This window comes from Fusarium venenatum, assembly GCF_020744135.1.
Source record: "Fusarium venenatum strain MPI-CAGE-CH-0201 chromosome Unknown EDB82scaffold_1, whole genome shotgun sequence".
NCBI classification, from domain to species: Eukaryota; Fungi; Ascomycota; class Sordariomycetes; order Hypocreales; family Nectriaceae; genus Fusarium; species Fusarium venenatum.
Window position 1 is genome coordinate 2,841,952 of NW_027072129.1, and position 20,499 is coordinate 2,862,450.

At 49.2% G+C, this 20,499-nt stretch overlaps 8 protein-coding genes across 8 annotated transcripts; 2 read left to right on the forward strand and 6 right to left on the reverse strand.

Annotated features, from left to right (window-relative positions):
• Positions 1–64: 64 nt before the first annotated feature.
• Positions 65–2,786, reverse strand: EDB82DRAFT_27318 (trehalase-domain-containing protein). The gene is made up of 4 exons (XM_025731475.2): positions 2,399–2,786; positions 2,283–2,346; positions 348–2,217; positions 65–291 (listed from the first exon to the last, which is right to left on the reverse strand). Exons 1-4 carry the CDS (start codon positions 2,525–2,527, stop codon positions 138–140), a joined length of 2,217 nt encoding a protein of 738 aa, XP_025590497.1. The 5' UTR covers positions 2,528–2,786; the 3' UTR covers positions 65–137.
• A 1,138-nt stretch (positions 2,787–3,924) lies between these two features.
• Positions 3,925–5,356, reverse strand: EDB82DRAFT_27491 (yippee zinc-binding/DNA-binding /Mis18, centromere assembly-domain-containing protein). The gene has a single exon (XM_025731474.2). It carries the CDS (start codon positions 4,925–4,927, stop codon positions 4,196–4,198), a length of 732 nt encoding a protein of 243 aa, XP_025590496.1. The 5' UTR covers positions 4,928–5,356; the 3' UTR covers positions 3,925–4,195.
• Positions 5,357–5,896: 540 nt separating this feature from the next.
• On the reverse strand, positions 5,897–7,378 carry EDB82DRAFT_543039 (uncharacterized protein; the record flags this gene model as incomplete). Its single annotated transcript, XM_025731473.2, has 2 exons — positions 5,897–6,077; positions 6,129–7,378. The coding sequence occupies 2 exons, from the start codon at positions 7,376–7,378 to the stop codon at positions 5,897–5,899; spliced, it is 1,431 nt and encodes a 476-aa protein (XP_025590495.2).
• Positions 7,379–8,727: 1,349 nt separating this feature from the next.
• Positions 8,728–10,667, forward strand: EDB82DRAFT_470467 (DWNN domain-containing protein; the record flags this gene model as incomplete). The annotated part of the gene is made up of 3 exons (XM_025731472.2): positions 8,728–8,899; positions 8,949–9,237; positions 9,293–10,667. 3 exons carry the CDS (start codon positions 8,728–8,730, stop codon positions 10,665–10,667), a joined length of 1,836 nt encoding a protein of 611 aa, XP_025590494.2.
• Positions 10,668–11,063: 396 nt separating this feature from the next.
• On the reverse strand, positions 11,064–12,453 carry EDB82DRAFT_484700 (anion-transporting ATPase-like domain-containing protein). Its single transcript, XM_025731471.2, has 2 exons — positions 11,935–12,453; positions 11,064–11,884 (listed from the first exon to the last, which is right to left on the reverse strand). The coding sequence occupies exons 1-2, from the start codon at positions 12,322–12,324 to the stop codon at positions 11,249–11,251; spliced, it is 1,026 nt and encodes a 341-aa protein (XP_025590493.1). The 5' UTR covers positions 12,325–12,453; the 3' UTR covers positions 11,064–11,248.
• Positions 12,454–13,058: 605 nt separating this feature from the next.
• Positions 13,059–13,928, forward strand: EDB82DRAFT_484702 (uncharacterized protein). Its single transcript, XM_025731470.2, has one exon. It carries the CDS (start codon positions 13,317–13,319, stop codon positions 13,749–13,751), a length of 435 nt encoding a protein of 144 aa, XP_025590492.1. The 5' UTR covers positions 13,059–13,316; the 3' UTR covers positions 13,752–13,928.
• Positions 13,929–14,819, reverse strand: EDB82DRAFT_484703 (uncharacterized protein). Its single transcript, XM_065608227.1, has one exon. It carries the CDS (start codon positions 14,638–14,640, stop codon positions 14,311–14,313), a length of 330 nt encoding a protein of 109 aa, XP_065465424.1. The 5' UTR covers positions 14,641–14,819; the 3' UTR covers positions 13,929–14,310.
• Positions 14,820–18,086: 3,267 nt separating this feature from the next.
• Positions 18,087–20,351, reverse strand: EDB82DRAFT_27714 (RING-15 protein). The gene has a single exon (XM_025731468.2). The coding sequence runs from the start codon at positions 20,218–20,220 to the stop codon at positions 18,274–18,276; it is 1,947 nt and encodes a 648-aa protein (XP_025590490.1). The 5' UTR covers positions 20,221–20,351; the 3' UTR covers positions 18,087–18,273.
• Positions 20,352–20,499: the final 148 nt, after the last annotated feature.

Below are 20,499 nucleotides of genomic sequence, written 5' to 3' on the forward strand. Positions count from 1 at the left end.
ATTCACAGATACAGCAACGGCACGGACACGCTGGAGTACATTGATCGTGTATCATAACATTCTTGTCCTATGGATATCGATAGCTACAACAACATCTTTCTTTTGCTAAGCGCTTCCAAGTCTGCAATAACGTTATCCTATGAACTAAGCAGACCAGCCAGCGTCTTCTCCTCGTTCTGCTCAATAGCCTTCATCAATGTGTCGTAGGGTGTCAAAGCACCAAGTGCTCTACGCATGTGCGCATTGATGATTTGTAGTCCATAGATATAGCTGGCGTTGACCCACGCAAATCTAAGTTGATGTTAGCAATCTCTTTTTTCCATAAATAAGGCAGGGTTGCAGCATACCCTTCCTTGTTGACACCTCTGAAACCGAGACCTTGGTTTCCGTACTCTGCATCTACTCGGTGAGGATCGGCTGGCCGTGTCACGTCATACTTCTCAACTACAACACCATGGAAATCAACAAAGGCTTTGGTGACCATGAAAAGCCACTTATAGGCAATCCGCTCCGCCTCTTCAGTGAAGCTGTAGCGAATCAGGCCGGTCCATGCCAGCATTTGCTGTGGAGGCCAGCCATATGGGTAATCCCACTGTCTGTTAGGTCGATCCAGGCCGACGGCTCCACGCGATTCTTCCGTTCCTGAAACAAGACCGCCGTAAGCCTCAAATTTGGGGAGAGCCTTACGGACCATCTCAGCCGCCTGTTTAGGCGTGGCAATGCCTGCCCAGAGAGCCCACAGAGTTGTGCAACTCTCGTATGTACATCGTTCGCGCTTCACAGTGTCATAATCAAAGAACATGCCCTCCTTCTCATCCCACATCAGCTTGTCCACGGTAAGCTTACGTCGCTTGGCTCGTCGGTCCCAGGCAGCCGACGAGAGAACCTCGCCAGGCTGATAAGGTGTGCCGGCGCAGAATTCTTCGGGCATGGTCAGCTTATCATTAAAGACGCTGCGGATAGTTCGGGCAATATCAGTCTCATATTTAAAGAGGAGACTGTTGAGATCAATGGTGGCTAGGTTGGCACAGACTCCCTCGAGGCGGTATGAGGTGTCATGGCCTGACTCACGCACGGCACGGTCGTGCATGAAGTACTCGTCGAGTTCAGGCTCTTCGATTTCGCCATGGTTGTACTTTCGCACAAAGTCTTCAAATGTTGTGTTGTGCTTCTTGATGTAAGGATCAAGAATGTGTACGAAATGGGTGGCCTCCGTCTCAGGGGGCACTCCACGACCTTCTGGTCGATATCTTGACAGACCCGTGGTAGGGTCCAATCGAGGCTCCGAAACCCAAACACTGTGATACTCCTTGATGGCGGCTAGGATAGATCGTCGAAGGAACTCCTTGGCATCAGGTTCGTGCTTGATCTTTTCATAGACACGAAGAGCCATATCGGTCAAGAACGGAGGCTGTGATCGACAGAGATAGTAAGATCGGGTTGCATTTAGGATCTTGCCATAGTGCTCGATGCAGAAACAGAAGTTGACGACCATTGACTTGGCCAGATCGACCCGGTCGTTGATGAGAAGGCCCAGGGAAGCCATGTAGCTGTCCCAACCGTAAAGCTCGTTGAAACGACCGCCAGGGACTACAAAGGGCATGCCCTTGAGCGTCCATCCTGAAGGGTGCTCTGGCTCTGGCACTTCTTGCACATCCACAGCCAAAAGACCAGGTGCATCGTTCATGTCGCGGACCAGGTCAGTGGTGATTTTCTCGGGCAGCATCTGAACATCCAGTCGCATCTCAGGTCTCTCTTCGGCGACTCTCTTGTAAAACTCGTATTGTCTAGGGCATCGATAAGGGATGTAGATGCGTGGGCGTGGGTCGGCTGTCCAGTCCTTGGGATCTCTAGCCGCAATGTCGACTGTCGACGCATCAATACGTCTTGTCAGGTTTTCCCAGAAATGATCACGAATCATACGAGACAAGCGATCGACTGGGTTTTCGTTGAGACGGCCTTCATCCAGAACAATCTGTTTTCGTCCGTACTCTTTGGCCAGGGTCAACTCCTGCAAGAGGTTGGACAGCATATAAGTTCCTCGCACATCGAAACGGTTGTGACCAGCTGAAGCGGCGGTACGCAGAGAAATAACCTTGGGTCCATTGTCCTCGATTGTAATCTGCATGTTTCCATTGGGATCTTCTTGGAGTGAAAGACTTTCCAATGTCGAATCAACTTGGATCAAGAAGCGGCGGTTCTGTTGTGAGTTCTCGTCTGATTGGACAAAGGTGTTAGCACAGCGAACAAATGCGTTCATCTGTAAGACTAGAATAACTTACCATGACTGCCACGTCTGAAGGGCTCTCGAAGATTGACTCGCTCAAAGCGTGACATCAAACTGTTCTGTTTCCAATATCAATTCAGGTAACAACACGACGATGTCGGTAACACCAACCTGGGAGTAAGTTCGGGTGCGAGGGCCAGCACGGTTCTGATGACGCTCTGCAGTATAGTAGCTTTTGGCGTCATCAAAGACGCCCAGATCATCAGAACCGCGAGAGCGGTGACCAGAGGGCGCGGCCATGGTGTCAGAGTTGAATTATCAGACCTGTTGACAGGAGACGAAGCGGGGTTAGAACGATGTAGAAAGTAAAGTATGAGGAGAGAGGCTCGTTTCAATCTATGACAATGTCCAACTTCGTCGACTACTAGTAGTGATAGTAGGGAGTGAGGTAAAGCTAGATGAAGGGATAGGAACAGGATAGGGCACGGACGTGGAATTGGACCGGTCTCAAGAAGAAGAAGAATAGGGAAAGGTAAAAGACGTGTAAGGATGAGGGCGAGCACGTAGGTTAGATTAGTAGGTAGGTAGGTATGACGGCAGATTATTATGGGGTGCCCGTTAAGAGAGGGAGGAGGAGACAAGAACAAGGTAGAAGTGGAGAGGAGCAAGATAGAAAAGTGGCGGATAGAAAGCTTGGGTGGAGGAATGGAGCCCGTGGTTCTGGGGTGACGACAGTGACAACTAAAGAAGTGGTCCTCTCTTACCCGGGTAGCAGGTAGCTTCCTGCTAACTATTCTCTGAACGAGAAATCGAAAACAAATGAAATATTCCCTACGGCGTCGCTCCCCTGAGACTAAAAAAAGTTGTAGTATACTAAGGGATCAAACAAATAGAGCGGTGAGGGGGCGTGGGGGTTACACACCTCAGACGATTGCAATGCGAGATCAAATGCAGGATTATTCGGTGAAGAAGCACAAAAATATTGCCGTACCTGACCTGAATAGAACTGAGACGGCGTGAGCTGCAGGCGGGCATGTAGCTGGTAGGTGGGCTGTCTGTTCAGAAATTCATGGATGGCAAGATGCCCCTCACCCCTCTCATAGCTCGTTGTCCACTGTGACGATATCTCGCCGCAGGGGGGTATTCCACTTCTAGGGGATCTGCCCCACGCGTTGCTGTCAACTTAGTACCTAAGTTACTAACTTCCACAAGAACCATCAGATTATATCCCTACTAGATGTTATTCTACGACGGTATGGACTGTAGAGGTAGGTATCGAAGAGAATTACTTTTAAGCAATCTAACACCTGCCTGTATCCAGCTTGTCCCTTGTCAAGAACTGCCCTTCATCTCTCCCAAACACGTATACTATAATTTCTATTTTCTCGATCCCCCACCACAACCCCACCCTGCACATCCCATCTCTCTCAAACCTTCCTCTTAGTTCACTATAGCTCAAGCTTACACATATTACAGGTTTAATCTAATCTTCTTTTAATTTGATTGATGAAGCCGGTCAACTGTAGATCGTGGGCGACGAGATCACGATGCCAAGATGCCTCTGCTGTGGGTGAATTGTCCTGAGAGATGAGAACCCATAATAAAGACATCACAACACGAAAGCATGTCTCATAATGTACGCTCGCACATGTCGGTTGCCCTGGGATTATCAGGCAACTTCATTTGTCATATGAACCAGGCGACAAGTCTAGAATATCTGATCACCCAAACCACCAAGACAGCAGCGTCGCTTTTCGAAATGATGTGAGACATGGGTCTAATTCATAACAATTTCTAAATTCTACGGGGTAAATCAATCTATCGACTGACGCTGTTGCCCTTGCACCCAGCCTCCTCTTGGGTATTTGTCCTTTCCCATATCATATTCAATATTCATCCCTTGGCGCCATCCCAATGCATAACTCAAATCTGGTTCATCACTTCGAGACAACACCACAGCAACGATGACTACTCGTCGCTCTCGGTTTGACTTCGACGTGCCATCATTCTCCTTCGCCTCCCTTCCACAACTTCAGGATCCCAAGTGCCGGCAAAAATATCCTCACATTCATCATCATCGTCAGAATCAAACTCAACCTCCTCATCACCACCCTTCTTGGAGGTCGCGGGATTCTCCTCTTCATGTTCATCGATGGCGTCTTCCCAGCTTCGATATATCACGACCCGCTCCATTTCCAGGATGAATTTGCCGACTTTGTACTTCTGGCCTTGCTCCTTGGCATCCACATATTTCCAACCAAGTTTGCTCGAGCATGCCCCACAGTTGATATCTGCAACAACATGCCAACCTGTTACAAGTTGTCGATTCTCACTTTTGCCAATCCGAATGTTACTCAGAGTCTGAGGGGCAGGGAGAGCGGGCGGCGCGACAAGAAACGCCCGACCGTATCGGCCAGTGAAGCCCTTCGAGATTACTTGGGAGGCAAAGGCGATATCTGCGGAGCATGTTGAGCAACGCAACGTGTTTGGTGAGGTACGAATAAGTCGACCTCGCCCGGTCTTAGCTAAAAGGCCATCGTTCGGGGGTGAACTTGCTGGCGTTGTCACTGCTGATGATGTGGCAGATTCTGCCGAGCTCGAGGAGGTCGAGTGACGACGGGAGAAAGGAAGCTTGATGCTTGGTAGCAAGAAATTAGGGAAAACAGGCTTTGTGGCCGAGATGCCACTCTCGCGAACCATCTCGGCGGTCGTAATATTGGCGATCCAGTGGGATCCTCGAGTTTGTCGTCTTTTGAAGGAAGTAGAATCAACGTTTTTGGAACTTTCTATATGGAAAGGCTAGGGTCCGTCCGATAAGGTGTGGGGGGGAACGTTTCACTGAGAGCGCCAGAAACTCCACAAGTGGCGTACAGTAAAGTCCTGGCAGTTGAAAGCTGGTGCTGATTAAATTTTTGTTCTGTCCAAGGCAGCTCAAGACTGGGTTGTTTGGATTAGAACTGAAGACGGCCGTAGTCAGTAAAAAAGTGATCTGGCGCTTCCACGCAGCATCTGGGGTAAGGAGAAATTAATACCAATAGATCTGATCATTTGGTCGCTCTGACCGACTCAGCCGGACAGCGATCACCAGACTCACGACCAGTGATGGAAGAGAACCTCCACAGAGACTGGGAGGGGCAAAAACAACACCCCAGGTCTCCCCCCTGTCCTCCTATCAGTACCAACGGCACCTGGCGCGGGGGAACGACAGTGGACAGGCGACAAGAGAAGGGTGAAAAAAGAGGGGTCCAGCCACCCCAGCAGAACACAGACTGCCCGGTGGAGACGAGACGAAAATTGTCGATCAGCTTATGCTACTGTGACTAGAATTCTTAGACTAGTTATTTTTGTATCCTAAGGCATATGACGCCAACGTTTCTGCTACCAGGCTGGGCAGCTGAGATAAGAAGCCGCCAGGTACGTACCTACCATCTCGTCGGGCATGTAGTCTTGAGATCGCGTTAACTTTGTAGATTGGGCACTGTGAGCTCACTGATCAATAACCATGAAGAAGCGAAATTGCTGGCTAATCCAAATGCCTATACGATATCAAGTGGTTCATGGATAGCAGAGATAGGCGAAATGGCCTTGTTCTAGTTTCGAGGAGCATCCATAATCCCAGTTCGTATTCTTCATATGGTACATTAAACTTGTATTATTTCCCGGTAGCTTCTAAGATTGAGGCTCCTCAGCAACATAGTGCAAGTAAGCTCCCAACAATTTAATGCCCTCGATATAGTTGCGCTTGTCAAGCTTCTCGTTGATAGAATGAGCACCATCTGTAGAGCTGCCCATAGGTAGCAGGAGCACGTTCTTGCCTGTGGCCTCCTCGAAAGTCAGAGTGACAGGGATACTAGTAGTTGTGTTAGCGGTGACAACAGCAAGCGCAGCTCATTTGACTTACCTTCCACCCTCACGAGTGTAATCAGGCTCAACACCCCATACACGCTCGACAGCCTTGGCAGCGGCTGAGAAGTTCCAGTGCTTTGGCGAAGCAACCCACCACTTACCGGTGTGCTGAGCATAAACCTTGAGAGTGTTCTTGCTGCCAAGTTTGGCAAACTGGTCCTCAACGTATTTGTACACAGCTTCGTTGGTCTTATCAATGTCCATGTCAGGAACAGTTCGGATAGAAAACTTTCCAATCACCTTGGCGGGAATGACGGTCTTGGCTCCGGGAGCAGAGAAAGCGCCCTCCACACCATGGATAGAAAGTGAAGGGTATCGCCATCGGCCCATAAGAGTGCGCTTCTTATCATCAAAGATGGTTGTCTTGCTACCCAAAGACTCATGGATGTTGTCCATGGTGAAAGAAATACCATCGTAAAGACCTTCCTCATCAGCAGTGATAGGAGCAACCTGCTCCTTGATACCAGGGATCTGAATCTCGCCGCCAGTGTTGACGAGCGATCCGAGAACCCTGACAAGATCGGTCATGGGCTCCTGGGCGGTGCCACCGAAGACGCCACTGTGGAGGTCGGCACCAGGGCCGGAAATCTCGACTGAGTAGTAGTTACAACCGCGAAGGCCGTAGGTCAAGCAAGGCTTCTCGGTACCAAGCCAGTAGTTGTCCGAGATACAAACGGCCTCAGCATCGGCAAAGTACTTTTTGGCTTCCTCTTTGATCAGGTCGTCAAGGCCTTCAGAACCATATTCCTCCATACCTTCGAAGCACATGAGCAGATTGACAGGGAAATCGACGCCAGCCTTCTGGTGAGCCTCAATAGCATTCAACCAGCCCAAGACGGGACCCTTGTCGTCTGTAGATCCACGTCCAAACATGCGACCTTTGTCGTCAACGGTAAGGTCAAAGGGCTCGGTGGCCCAGCCGTCGCTCTTCTCAGCAGGCTGAACATCGTAATGGCCATAGACGAGGATAGTGCGCTTGTTCTTATCGTTTCCATATCGTGCAAGGACAACAGGAGGAAGGTCGAGATACTCCTTGTGGGGCTGCTTTCCAAGAGGTCGAAGCTCTACAGAAGCTCCAAGAGCCTTGAGCTCGTCGCCGAGCCACTCTCCCATGCGGACGACATCAGGTCGGCGGGCATCTTCGGCAGAAATGGAGGGAATGGCAACAGCCTTACGCAGACGCTCAATGAAGTGGTCGGCGGAGCTGTCGACTTGCTTGAAGAAACCGTCGAGCTGGGGAGCCATTTTCTTTTCTTGGTGGACACGAATAGAGTCTGTGAGATATGTGCGATAAGTGAGGTTTGGTTTTTGAGAAAAACTCTGTGAGATGGGTACTCGTAATGATAAAAAGGGCCTTTTGGGGAGCGCAGTTACCACTTGAGCGCAACAGACAGCTGCCCTATTGAGGCGGAAGGTGCGGGGCATTACACCAGGCTTGATCTCGGACCTGCTCTATCGGGCGGGCAGCAATATAACAGCTCCGTTCTCGCCTACCCAGGTATGTACCTATGGCGGGGTTGACAGTGATAATACAGTACAGTAGACAAAAGATCCGGTTACTTGCGGTAACCAATGGTAAACTACCCGCCCGTGCAATAATGGCACAATAATGATTGGTTACCTGGAACAAGGACTCTAATTCGGACTCATTACGAACAGCAGAAATACCTTTCTTCGTAAACAGTAGTCACCCACTCACATGTCGCGAGATCCTCTGAGCGGAGTGCTTAGTCATTCGGAATAACCTTTATGCGCTAGAATAACATCGCCGATTAGTCATGCTTTAGGGGCAGGTCGGCCGCCTATCTCTCCTCTCCATCGCCCTGATGTTGGAAGACTCTTTCTCTCCCCACCCTCTCCATCACTTGTAACCATTCCGAGTTATCGACATTCTCCCTCTCCATCAATAACTCGACTTGCCGCATCAACGAGGTCGCTCGGCTGTGCCCTATTTTCTTTTTTTTCCTTTGCCGTTTTTCTTCGGCGCCTGCAAGCAAGCCCGTAACTCGTGTGACTGACCACCTCCGATTAACTCGATCTCATCACTTTCACGCGACCCCCGACCAACCGTCATTTCGCCCATCGGTCAAGATTGTTCTGTTCCGAATAACGTGTCGCTGGTGTGCTCTTGTCAGGACGTTAACGCCGGGACGTCTAGCTAACAAAAAAGGTTGCTGGTTCAGTGGTTTGACGAGCGTGGTGTCTGGAAAGTGAGGTGGAGCTTGAGGGTTGTTTCTCTTCTGGCTTGTTTTTGCCAGCTGTACTCCTTATTCATTGCACCCATTTTTTTTTTGACCCTATTGCCACTATTGTTCCCTCAAAGTACAATCAAAATTGATTATTTCCATTCACCTTGACAGTTGAAAGAGGCACGGCAGTGCAAGAAAGAAGACGAACAAAGAAAACAAACGCTGCCTTGTTTACAAACACAAGATCAATCAATCAATACTTACATAGTGCTTTGTGCGACCCAACCGACTTAACCTTTGGACTTTTGCGGACTTACGATATTTGAATCTCAACAAACTTCTGTTGTTCTTTGTGCTGTGCTTTTCCCATTCCTGTAGGAAACATCTTAGCACATCTCGACCAAAATGACGTCCTCCGTCTTTTTCAAGTTCAAATCCCAAAGGGAACCTACTAGAGTCGAGTTTGATGGTACCGGCATCTCAGTCTTCGAACTGAAGCGTGAGATCATTACTAAAAGTGGCCTTGGAGATGGCACCGACTTTGATCTGCACATCTACACCGACGATAACAGCGAAGGTGAGTTGACACAATGATTTCTGGACGAAAAACACTGACATGTCCCTAGAATATGACGACGATACGACTATCATTCCCAGGTCAACGACTGTCATCGCCAGACGCCAGCCTGCCCTCAAGCCTGGCGCAGGGCGTGCTGCTCGCTACGTATCTGGTAAAATGCCCGTGACAGCTAAGAATGCTGGTCGCAAAGAGCAAACGGCCAAGGCATCGGTTTCCAAACCAAGTTCCGATGCAATTAGCCAGATGAACAATGCTATGACGGAAGAGGAGAAAATGGCGGCTATGTTTGCAGCCCAAACAGAGCAGTGGTCCGCCCAGCAGGAGGAGATGTCTCAGTGAGTTTCAACAATGCTCGAGGTGCCTTGTTCATAGCTAACAACATTACAATAGTCAAACACCAGTTTTCAAAGCTGGTGCAAAGAGACCTGCAAATGTTCCTGACCATGACCCACCCAACGGATACATCTGCTACCGATGTGGCAACAAGGGTCATTGGATTCAATTATGCCCGACCAACGACGATCCCGAGTTCGATAACCGCCCACGTGTCAAGCGAACAACGGGTATTCCTCGTTCATTCCTACAAAAGGTCGATAAGTCCGTTGTCCTTGCACAAACTGATGGCGACGAGACCAAGCGTCCTTCGGGTATTATGGTCAATGCTGAAGGAGATTTTGTTATTGCCGAGCCTGACAAGGCATCGTGGGAACAGTTCCAGGCCAAGGCCAAGTCTTCAGCAGTAACCAATGCACCGGCTGAGGACAAGGAAATTCAGGAACAGGGCTTGGAGTGTTCAATTGACAAGAAGATGTTCATAGAGCCAATGAAGACTCCTTGCTGTCAGAAGACCTTTTGTAATGATTGCATAACCAATGCTCTCATCGAAAGCGACTTTGTCTGCCCTGCATGCCAGTCAGAAGGCGTATTGATTGATGACCTTCAACCCGATGAGGATGCCTCGAAGAAGATTCAAGAGTACTTGAAGGAGAAGGAAACAGCCAAAAGCCCACCTCCTCCGTCACCCAAAGCTTCGGAAGGTGCCAAGGCAGATGGCGAAAACCAAGATAAACCTCAGAATGAGGACGTTGCCAGCACAGAGCAGAAGACTGAGAATGAACCCAATGATAAAACTACGGATTCAGCCAAGGAAAAGTCGAACTCGCCAGTATCTCAAGCTGCAACTATCAAGACCCCTCCCACTGGCCCCAAAAGCCTTGTATCTGTCCCGCATGATGCGAACAAACAAGTAGATGGTGCCAAAACATCAGATGCTAATTCAAAGAAGCGGCCAGCAGACGATATTCTAGACAATCCTCGAATTCCCAAGGGCCCCAAAGCTATGCAAAATCAGCAAAACGTGATGAACGGCATGGGCATGAACGGCATGGGCATGAACATGGGCATGAATCATATGATGTTCAACGGAATGCCTATGATGCCCAACATGATGGGTATGCCCAACATGGGTAACATGAACATGGGAATGCCTAACATGAACATGATGGGAATGCCTAACATGATGGGCATGCCCGGGTTCCCTGGGATGAACGGTGGGTTCGGCGGGATGAATGGCTGGGATATGGGGATGAACGGTATGAATGGCAACATGGGCAACATGAACGGCGGGATGAATGGCTTCCAGAACGGCAACTTTGGACAAGGTGTTGGCCCTGACGAGGATGCGTACTTTCGCAAGCCAGTCAACCCCCACCGACACCAGAACAAGCAGCGAAGAGTACGACCCAGCGACTACCGAGAGCTTTAGGCTATGACTCGACCGACATGCACGACTCGACATTATTTCCACTAGCGATTGTTTTTGTCTATTTTTACTATCATTCCGGCTGCCGTGGCTAACTACACCACGCATATACATAGATATTTGAGTGCCCTGTACCATGTTGCAGGGCTGGCATGACATGCTTTGGATCGGGATGTAGGGCCATGATTTGCTTTTTTAATCAGCATAGCTTACCGGCAGACTGGACGGACTGGCGTTGGGGGAACAAGGATTAGGTTTTTCTTTTTCTGCCATGACAGGTTTTCATGGCCATGTATGGCTGGGGTCTAGGAGACGAGGCTTTACAGCTCCATCAAACTTTGAATCAGTCAAAGTCAAACAATAAACAAGCAAAATATTTCTGACAACAACTGGGCATATCTGTTCTGTGACTTGATTCATGTTAAAACGTATATTTTATAAACCTTCAATTACGCTGTAGCAACTCCTTCACGCCACTGGGCTTCTTCTATATGCACTAAGGGAACCCCTTTGTCTTCTTTTGTCATTTTGACTCAAACTTATTTCTAGTCTTTTTGCGTAATTCGCATAATACTCTCGTTTGCTTACTCGGGGGGGACATAAGGCGTGACAAGCATTTCGCTAAACTTCTCAAGCTTCTCCTTTCCTCGGACCTCTTCAACAAGAAGAGGCATCTTGACGACATTGAAATCCTCAGCGTAAAGTTCTTCATATTGGTCAAGATACTTGCGCTGCATCTTGCGACGAGCGTTGCATTGGTCGCAGTCGCTGGCCTTCTTGGGGAAGAGCAGCTGGTTAACGACGATGGAGTGAGTATCAATGCCATATCCAGCAAGCTCCTGGATCATGCGCTCGGTCTCATAGAGACTGAGGAATTCTGCGATACAGACACAAACAAAGGTGGTGAGCTCGGCATCCTGGAACTGTGTGTTGACCTCTCCGATGGTCTCGCGCAGAGACTCTAGTTTGGCAATCATGTCGTTGAGGTTCTGGCCATTGGGGAGCTGACCGCCGGAACCAAGGAAACCGTTCAGTAGTGGACCGTACTGAGATGATAGCTGTGACACCTTGGCGAGAGCCTTCTCAAGAACGGTGGGGAATTGGAGGAAGCGCAGGGTATGGCCTGTGGGCGCAGTGTCAAAGACAATGGTCTCGTAGGAAAGAGACTTGACCTGCTTGAGGACTTCGGCAAATGACATGGCCTCGTCGATACCGGGAATCTAGTAGGAATTAGTATACGCGACGTTGCATGGAATCCGAGTTGGCATACCGCAAAAGCGAGGTCCTGCATCATGCCTCCTAGAGGGCCGCCAGCAGCAGCATTAACGTCATCGGCCTCGTTCTGACCGGCCAGCATATCCTGTATACTGCCGTTGGGGTCGATCTCCATGGCGCTCAGGTTGTCGAATCCATTTACAAGGCGGGCCTCCTTGCCAAACTTCTGGGAAAAGGCATCTGACAGGTTGTGGGCAGGATCGGTCGAGATGAGAAGTACAGACCGGCGGACCTTTGCGAGCTGAATGGCGAGAGAGCAAGAAGTGGTTGTCTTTCCGACACCACCTTTTCCGCCAACAAAGATCCAGCGGAGGCTACGCTGGTCGAGGAGTGACTGGAGAGAGGGCTCGAGGGCGTCCTCGGTGGAGATGAGGGCGGTGGACATTTTCGCGGTGGAGGAGGAAGGGTAACGATGAGATTACAGACGGTCTCTAACTTTCTGGTTAGGTAGGTACGTAAATGGAAGACGAATGACATGAAGCTGTTCACTTACTATGAGGTAAAGCTTGTCCGGGGTAGAATCAGGATTTGGGTAACTTCTAGTCTAGAAGCTCTTAGATGGTGGGTGACTTGGATGGAGGGGTAAATGTCGACATAATAGTGCCTGTAGTACCTGGGTGCAACTGAGCGAGACCTGACTGTGTTATTTTGCCATAAAGTCGCCACATGATTGTTACCCACTCGCCACATGTGCAGCAATAGTCGACTCAAATAGAGCTTGATTGTTGTAACATTAATTCGTCTTGAAACTATTCTGGACTCTAATAATAACTCCGGAACTGAATAGTAAACCCTATTATGCTGTCAGCGACCTCAGTTTTTGTTGGATCGGCCCCGTCCATGAGATAGCATCTTTCGAGTACCGGCGAACGGCGTCAAGCGTCCGGAGCTGCGCGTAGATATCCATATAGCTTCTTGTTAATCTTAATATGGTTTTATCTAGTAATAAATTTCAAAAATCACCGCTTATCTAAACAGTCAACTCTCTTTCTGAGCATTGTTTCATGATTGGGCCTTAGGTCTACCCCAAAACCAAAAACTCACTGATTATCTGCTGTAAGCAGAGTACTAAGGTAGGCTGTGCGCCGCAGTCTCCCACTGCCTCTCTTCACCTCACTTCAGCTCAAACCCCTCTCTTCCTGGTAGTTCTACTTCTTCTTTCTTTCTTTCTTTCTTTGCTCACCGATAGTCAGATAGGAGCTGAGACAGAAAAACACCAAAAAATCAGTTGTTTCAACTTGTTTCAACATTGTCTCTCACTCACGTCAGGCGCATAAATCGGAGCTCAACTCACAATCAAGACCTCCAAATACTGAATTGCCGTACTTATCCCACCACCACAACCAACCACTTCACACACCAAATACCACCTCCGCGATGACTTCACCCACCAAAGACCCCATCACATGTCACGTCCTTGACACACAGGCCGGTCGACCCGCACGCGGCATCCGCGTCCGCCTTGAAGGTCCCATCCCCCCTTCTGCCAATCCACACTCGGCTGCCCGGCCTCGGGCCAACACCTTCGAGTCCATCACGGATGAGGACGGTCGAGTTACTTCATGGTTGCCCTACCTTTCCGAAGATTCTGCTGGCGAGCCTCCTCTGCAAACGCTTGTTGAAATCCTCGAGGACCGCAAGGGACGGGGCTCATCACGCTGGACGTTGCGCTTTGATACTGGAGCTTACTTTGGCGAGGAGAACACCTTTTTCCCAGAGGTCACAGTTACCTTCCGTATGGAGGAGAGACAGACGTATCACGTACCTCTCCTGCTGAGCCCTTACAGCTACACTAGCTACCGTGGAAGTTAGATGGGGAGCATTATTCTCTTGTAGTTGTGGAGGAAATGGGCCAGAATGATGATACCATATTCTGTACGGCAAGAAACACCTGTGCGCCAAGCATGGCGACGCGGTTAAGACAGTACATATGAGTTATTTGCACCATGAGAGCACAAGAGACAATGACCATCATGAGAATAGCGATGAAGCTACTGGTAAAACTATTAATTCTTAACGAGTGTCTATGTCGGTTACTACAAGGTGAGCCGACTACTGTATATGGGTGACATTGCTGTCTCTGCCCTGCCAGAGGGACTATAGTACATATCCAAGCTTTTGCCTCTGTTGCAGACAAAACTCCGTCCCACTCCAAAGTCCGATCCTTAATTCAACATAAACGCCACGCTGTCCAAGCACACAAATGAAAAGGGAGAAAGAGAGTGATCCTTTTTGATGCAAATGCATTTTGCGAATGCGGTCGTTGCAGGTCATAATATTCGGCCGTGTACGTCGTTGCAGCAGTCATGGTCATGTCGAAGCCAGGTGTACACCACACCGTTATGAGGCCAGACTTTTAGCTAAAGTATTCCTAGTTTCTTCGCCATTTGCTCAAGAATCCTTTCTTAGAACGATGTGACGGGACGTCAGGCGAAGTCGGTGGCGTGTCTTCGTCTCCCCTCCTTGTGGTTCTTGATGCGAGACTATCGGTTTCGTCCCTGGAGACTCGAATGCTGGGTGTAGTTGGGCGAACGCTAATGAGTGATGGGTTGGTGGTGGTGCTGGTTCTGAGACTATCGTGGTCGCCGACGTCGGATTGTGCCAGAGAATAGGCGCTGTAGAGGGCCTCTGAGGCCGGAGTGATACGTCCATGGTTCAGAGTTCGTCGCTTTTTCCTGAGGAAAGATCGCCGGGTTCGCATAAGAGCCCGATCGGGGTCAATATCCTCTTGGGTAAGGCATGCGTTTGGTGAAAGATCCGCATCGGGATGTGGGAGAGTTGTGTTGCGAACTAGAAGAAGTTAGTGAATGATTCAGAATGTTTGTTCGAGACGGAGTGCTGACGGTTGTTGAGAGGCTCAGGGAACCCTGTGTCTCTGGGTTCTCTTCGAGGCTTGATAGAGCCAGAGTTGGCGATGGAACTCGACATTGTTTCGGTATGGTGAGCAGACTCCAAGTGTGGAATCATGCAATAGTTGGTCGAGAATGTGATATTTTAAGAATAGTAAGAGAGTTTAAAAAGCGAGCAAAGTTTCAAGGCTTCGCCGAGTCTTGAACTACATCGACTCTTGCTCAAAGGTTGATTGCCAAATAGGGTAAGTTGTGAACGTGTAAGCGCGATGCCGTTTTCGTCTCCCGCAAGAGCAAAGCCTCAGCGGTTGCACGCAATCTCTCTCTGATACGAAAGAGAGTGCGATGCGAGTAAGAGACGGATTTTGTATGAGTCCAAGCCGTGTATTCTTATAAAAGGGAAAAGGGAAAAGGGGATTCCACTTTCGCTTCAATGAGTAGAGAGGTCGGAAGATTTTTGGTCAAATTAAACCAGAACTTTGGATGGGCGATTAGCAATGGGAGTGAAGGGGGGGTTGACAGGGTTCTAATACTGCCCGTGGTAGCAGTAGAATGATGAGCAGCATGCATGTGTGTGTATGCATTAGCAGTTTTGTTTTTCTTGGTCTCTGCTTGGCTTATCCGTATGGAGGTTCTGTTTGATCGGATCTTCGGCGCCTGTAATGTCAAGTTGAATTCTGTGGCTTGGCTCTCGCTATTCGGCACCTGGCCAAGAGCTACTCAAGCTGCTAAGTGTACGGTACAGCACCAAAGACACCACTTGCACTAATACTGCAGATGGCAAAGTGATCTGTGCCGCCCCGGAGAAAGTGAAAGACTGTCCAAACAAGGGTTGGGTGTGTTAAGGCCAAGCAAGTGCGTAACTGACAGGGGGTTGGAGTGGTTCCAGAGCAAGTCAATACCTAGCCCGAAAGCCAGTGAATCTGTGTCTCTGAATTGAACAAAAGACAAGACAAGACAAGACAAGACAGTATTTGACTTGGCATTTAGGATCCCTTCCCAAGACAATCTGTGATGAACAATATTGCATATTTGGTATTCAGAAGATGAACAAAAAAGGGCAAAGAAGAAAAAACTAAACAGGCTGAAACGTTGATGGAGTTGGACCCTTCTTCCTTCTTCCTCTCAGGCAGAGAGTTTTCCAGAGCGTCTGGGGTGCGCAAGTGGCTTTGAGGCTCGGCTCAGCGCTTCTCCAGTGGAGCTGGAAGTTCGTCAGCCGAGAACAGTTAGCGCCACGGCATTCTCTTGGCAACTGATCTGTTGAGGTGGGCGCTACAAAGTACAGTACAGTATAGTTATCCGTAGGTGGTAGGTACAGGCTCAGTTGACTGTCAGATCGTATTCCAACGTAATCGAGTGGCTGAAACGACACATATAATGTGTTGACTTTACTTTCAATCCCAAGTGCCACTTGTTCAGACATGGGCTTGGCTGGGCTTGTCTGTTTTATTTATAACTCGATGAACCTACCTCACTTTTTGTCAGCGTCACAAGACGATGCAACACCATCAACTTGATTTGTTCCAATGTCTCTAATCCTGCACCGCCATTCATCAGTCCCTGTGCCGAACAAGCGGTTCAGTTCGTTCTGCTGCCCCCCAACGACCCAGGATATGCCCAGTCCAACCACCCCTGGTCTCATGACGACAAAGCCGGACCGTGCAGATGGCAACAGTTCATTCCGCCAGTGGCTTGTCAAGCGTTTCCGCTGTCAAGCTTCACTGTTACAGTATCCAAAACGTGCACTTTTCCTATTGTTCAGGTTTTGGATGATTCGTAAGTCCATGTCGATTCAACGCGGGGTCACCGACTACCTCTTTCTCGGCGCATAATCACGTGCATTCTTCATTCTCTTGGCCTGTTTCTCTAACCGCTTGTTTCCCTTGATTTCTCTTTCAATCCAAAATCAGAGCGAGCGAGCTCCATCCACCCTGTACCTGGTGTTGTTGGTCAGCTAGGTTCTTTAATCTCATTTCAATAATATTCATCGGCCGCTAATCCATTAGCACCAGCTCCATAGTCTCAAGGTCTTGTATGAGCTCATTAACATCCACCGACATGGGAGAGAATTGGCTCCCTCCCAATTTTATTTCAGCCCCTACCCAATATAGGGGCGTAATTATCAGATTCAGTGTCCGCTGGGTTTAGAAAGATCTACAAGAATAACAGGCAAACTTCCTAGCTGTTATGCATATTGCTAGGACCAATACACTCTTCAAATACAATTTATCGTGTGGAATCTCCATCGAAAATCTAGCCGCCAACACAGTCAGATAGTACATCTTGGCGCTGTAAACGACAAGAACCCCGCTATCGAAGCGGCGTGCCTAATAATTCCAGAAGGTCAAGCAAATGCCTCTTTGCTTGTTTATTCATCACCTCCTGACTGGCCCTTCAATCCTTGACCGTTCATCGACCGAAAAGCTACCAACGTTATGTTTCAATCTTTCTAGGCACTACCTACTTAACCTTTAGGTGCCTGCTACTACGGATTAAGGTACCTGGGTACCAATGCTTCATCGTGAAAACATGAAAAGCCCCACAGCATCGCTAAACAGAGCTCGGTTTCCATTCTAATAGGGTAGTCCGTAATTATGAAATACCCGCAGGCTCGGGTTTTAACTGGTTTTAACTCAGACCTACGGATACATAATACATCGTTCAACGGCATCACGATCCGATTAGCCGAAGTCGTAAATAGAGTTACATGTACAGAGGAATTTACTTGTGTGGCGATGACCTGTAGGTACGTACCAATATCGGCTTCTGGGTTTATCAACATCGGCATTCCCGTGTCTAGTCACCTTTGTGGAGAAATGCCCTAGTAACTATGACGATGTTGTGTTGTAGTCTGCTGTGCTGATCGAATATCAGTCATCAGGTCCCGCCCAAGTGCCGTAATAGCGTTCTCAAGTCGAGTTTCATGTCGCATTTGAAGTTTCGATCGACATTGAGAGCAGATCTCAGCAGCTTAGCACACGAGCCAGACCAAGGTACTACTATACGGTGAAAGCCTCCGAATTTACTGTACCGCATGCATAGTCTCCTCATTGGGCACGATGCTACCTACATAATGTACATATGCATCTCTTCACATTGAAAAGGGCTGATCAGCTATGTGCTCCTTGAGCCAGCGACTCGAAAATGTGATTTGGTATCTACATCACCTCAAACAAGGTTCATCTCGGTGACCATCATAACCGAAATGTTAAAATCAAGGCGGCATTTTACTTTATATCTTTGAATGGAGCTTGTTGAAGGCTGGATCAGAACTAACTGTACAGACAATTAACAAGTATAATTCCCATTCTTGCTCGTCTCCGGTTATTCAAAGTTGTGTTGTTCTGAAAATTCTATGCAGTTGCTGACAACTATGCTCCATCTCTTTACCTTGAAGACTAATGGTACGAACCGACTATGCCACGCCGTGGAGAACCTAACAAAGAAAGAAAGGAATCTTCAACCTGAAGACAGGGACGATAGACCTAGTTACCTCTCCGACCCCCGGTGCTCATGAGCGTGATTTTCTGTTTCTTTTTCTTCTTGCCGCCGCCACCATTGCCACCACCACTGCTGCTTGGCCCTGCTCCGCCAACACTATCCGGGCGAACGCTGCTCTCGGCCGCTTCAATGGCCTGTATTTGCATCGCAATATCGGCCGTGTCGAACAGGTCCTCATCTCTGAGCCACCCGTCATGAACGTCTAAAGGTTGGGCAGCTGCCATCTCAGGTGACCCATTGATCACTCTCGTGCCCCAAACGGTCTTCTGGTTTGATGGGCTGGTCGACATCTCGGCCAATGTCTCGAATCCTGGCCGAGGATCTGGAGGCGTGCTGCCAGAGTGACCGCTCAATGGCAGGAACTCTTCAAGATCCATGCGGGGGACGTTATCCTCCTCTGGCGGCTCGGGAAGCCTCTGATAACCTGTGGTCTTACGTATATTCGCAGCTTCAAGGCGCTCAGCCTGGAGTCGCTCGCGTTCCTCCTGCGTCTCCTTATCGCGGTTACGTCTCCGTCTCCGCTCGATATCAGCCGAGAATGATGCCAGCGTTTCTTCTGGCACAATATCAGTCCAATCGCATTCTATAAAATTTACAACACATCCGCGAGGAAGATGCCCCAGATATTTCGCCCTTCGGCGCATTGCATCGTCAACCACATGCCCAGTAGAGATGTGCTCCACGCGAGGGAGAAGTGTAGAAGGAAAAGACGAAAAAGATCCGTACTTCGTTTTCAGGATACGGATATCCAGCGGCGAGAGGTACAGATGCGGCGGGGAGCTGTAAAAATAAAAGTCGGCGTCTGCAGAGAGCTTTGCCGACATTCCTGGGCTATCCACAACCTCAAGCTCCGCAAGCCTTTCCTTAGCGGCCGTGATAGCCCGGATCGCCTTCTGAGACCATTCATCGTTCTGCCCAAAAAGCGTCTCATCTTCCTTTGCTTGCTGGGTCAGTGCGGCAATCTCCTCATCGTACTGGGCAGCCATGTAGTCTGTGGTGCCTTTCATCATGCGAGCATAGTCCAGGACGTTCGCAGCAAAATGCCAAGGAATGTCGTCCACAGAATATAGAGCTTCAGAACCGCTCTCTCGCGGAAGCGCCATCGTAGAGCTTGCGTTACGTGCCATCAATCGTAGCACAACGTCGTCACCACTTCGAGGAAAGGGGCTTTCTTGTCCTGCGTAAAACCTGACAGGCCGTACGTCTTGCATATAGATCGAGTCTTCGCAAATAGGACACTTCTTCCATTTAGGGCCTCGGCCCCTCGCATCGTCCTCGCTCGACGCTGAGTTCATGAACCGGATAAGACAGGGCAAGCAAAAGATATGCCCGCATTTCGCCATTCGTGGTGCCACTGGCTCAGAAAGACAAATCGGGCATGACGAGCCCTGTGATTCGCTTGAAGCAATAATCTGCATCACAAGAGACCAGTCCAGGTGTGTGTCGGCATCCGTGGCTTGTTTATTGTATGTACCCTCTGGAGAAAGGATGAAGCGGTAGTTGGCATGGACGTATCGAGCCTTGTCGCTTGCGTGATATCCTGATCCAGGTCCCCATGTTGGAGTTCTTCTATAAGATCTTGAGTGTGAATGATGATCCTGGACCGGGCGTGGCATGGAGTAATTGAGAAGGTGGGTGATTGAAGTTTGACCACGCCTGCTATTGGGATTTCTGAAAGCTCTGAGGTCATCCATGACATCTTCGTCGTCAGGACCAGTATTTGATCTGTCGCCAAGTCCAGGCCTACGCTGACTCCGATGTTGTTTGCGGGAGCCTTGAACTTTTCGAGGCATCGACTGCGAGTATGAGGAACCAGCCTGTGATGGCCGACGGGATGATTCGAAGCTTGAGGTCGCTGGGCCAGCTTGAATAGCTGTAGAATTCGATGGAGCAGGGACAGACTTTCCCACATTTGATGTGGAGGGGTTCATGTTTCGTGCAGGCTACTTTCTGATAAGTCTCAATGGCGATGAGATAAATGATCGGCCCAACCGTTCGATCATTCGCGCTTTGTCCTGGTGGCGGGGGTAACGGACAGGTCTAAGTGATCGCCTAGTAAGATGCGAAGGCATGCAGTGGGCACGCCCGAGAATAATTAGGAAAAGGCAGATATTTAGCCTCTAGGCAGTTTGATGGAAAAGGATCGGATTGCGGTTCACGAAGGGGTCCAGCTGGGACGGACCCCGTTGATGGATGAAAGATGCAGGTGG

Excerpts from the sequence above, each read along its gene's own strand:
- EDB82DRAFT_27318 (XM_025731475.2), bottom strand. The coding sequence starts at position 2,527 with ATGGCCGCGCCCTCTGGTCACCGCTCTCGCGGTTCTGATGATCTGGGC. Across the intron at positions 2,218-2,282 it reads CTTCAGACGTGGCAGTCATG|ACGAGAACTCACAACAGAAC; the intron begins GTAAGTTATTCT and ends TTGTCCAATCAG. Across the intron at positions 292-347 it reads AGAGGTGTCAACAAGGAAGG|ATTTGCGTGGGTCAACGCCA; the intron begins GTATGCTGCAAC and ends ACATCAACTTAG.
- EDB82DRAFT_27491 (XM_025731474.2), bottom strand. The coding sequence starts at position 4,927 with ATGGTTCGCGAGAGTGGCATCTCGGCCACAAAGCCTGTTTTCCCTAAT.
- EDB82DRAFT_484700 (XM_025731471.2), bottom strand. The coding sequence starts at position 12,324 with ATGTCCACCGCCCTCATCTCCACCGAGGACGCCCTCGAGCCCTCTCTC. Across the intron at positions 11,885-11,934 it reads TGCAGGACCTCGCTTTTGCG|ATTCCCGGTATCGACGAGGC; the intron begins GTATGCCAACTC and ends AATTCCTACTAG.
- EDB82DRAFT_484702 (XM_025731470.2), top strand. The coding sequence starts at position 13,317 with ATGACTTCACCCACCAAAGACCCCATCACATGTCACGTCCTTGACACA.
- EDB82DRAFT_484703 (XM_065608227.1), bottom strand. The coding sequence starts at position 14,640 with ATGCGAACCCGGCGATCTTTCCTCAGGAAAAAGCGACGAACTCTGAAC.
- EDB82DRAFT_27714 (XM_025731468.2), bottom strand. The coding sequence starts at position 20,220 with ATGAACCCCTCCACATCAAATGTGGGAAAGTCTGTCCCTGCTCCATCG.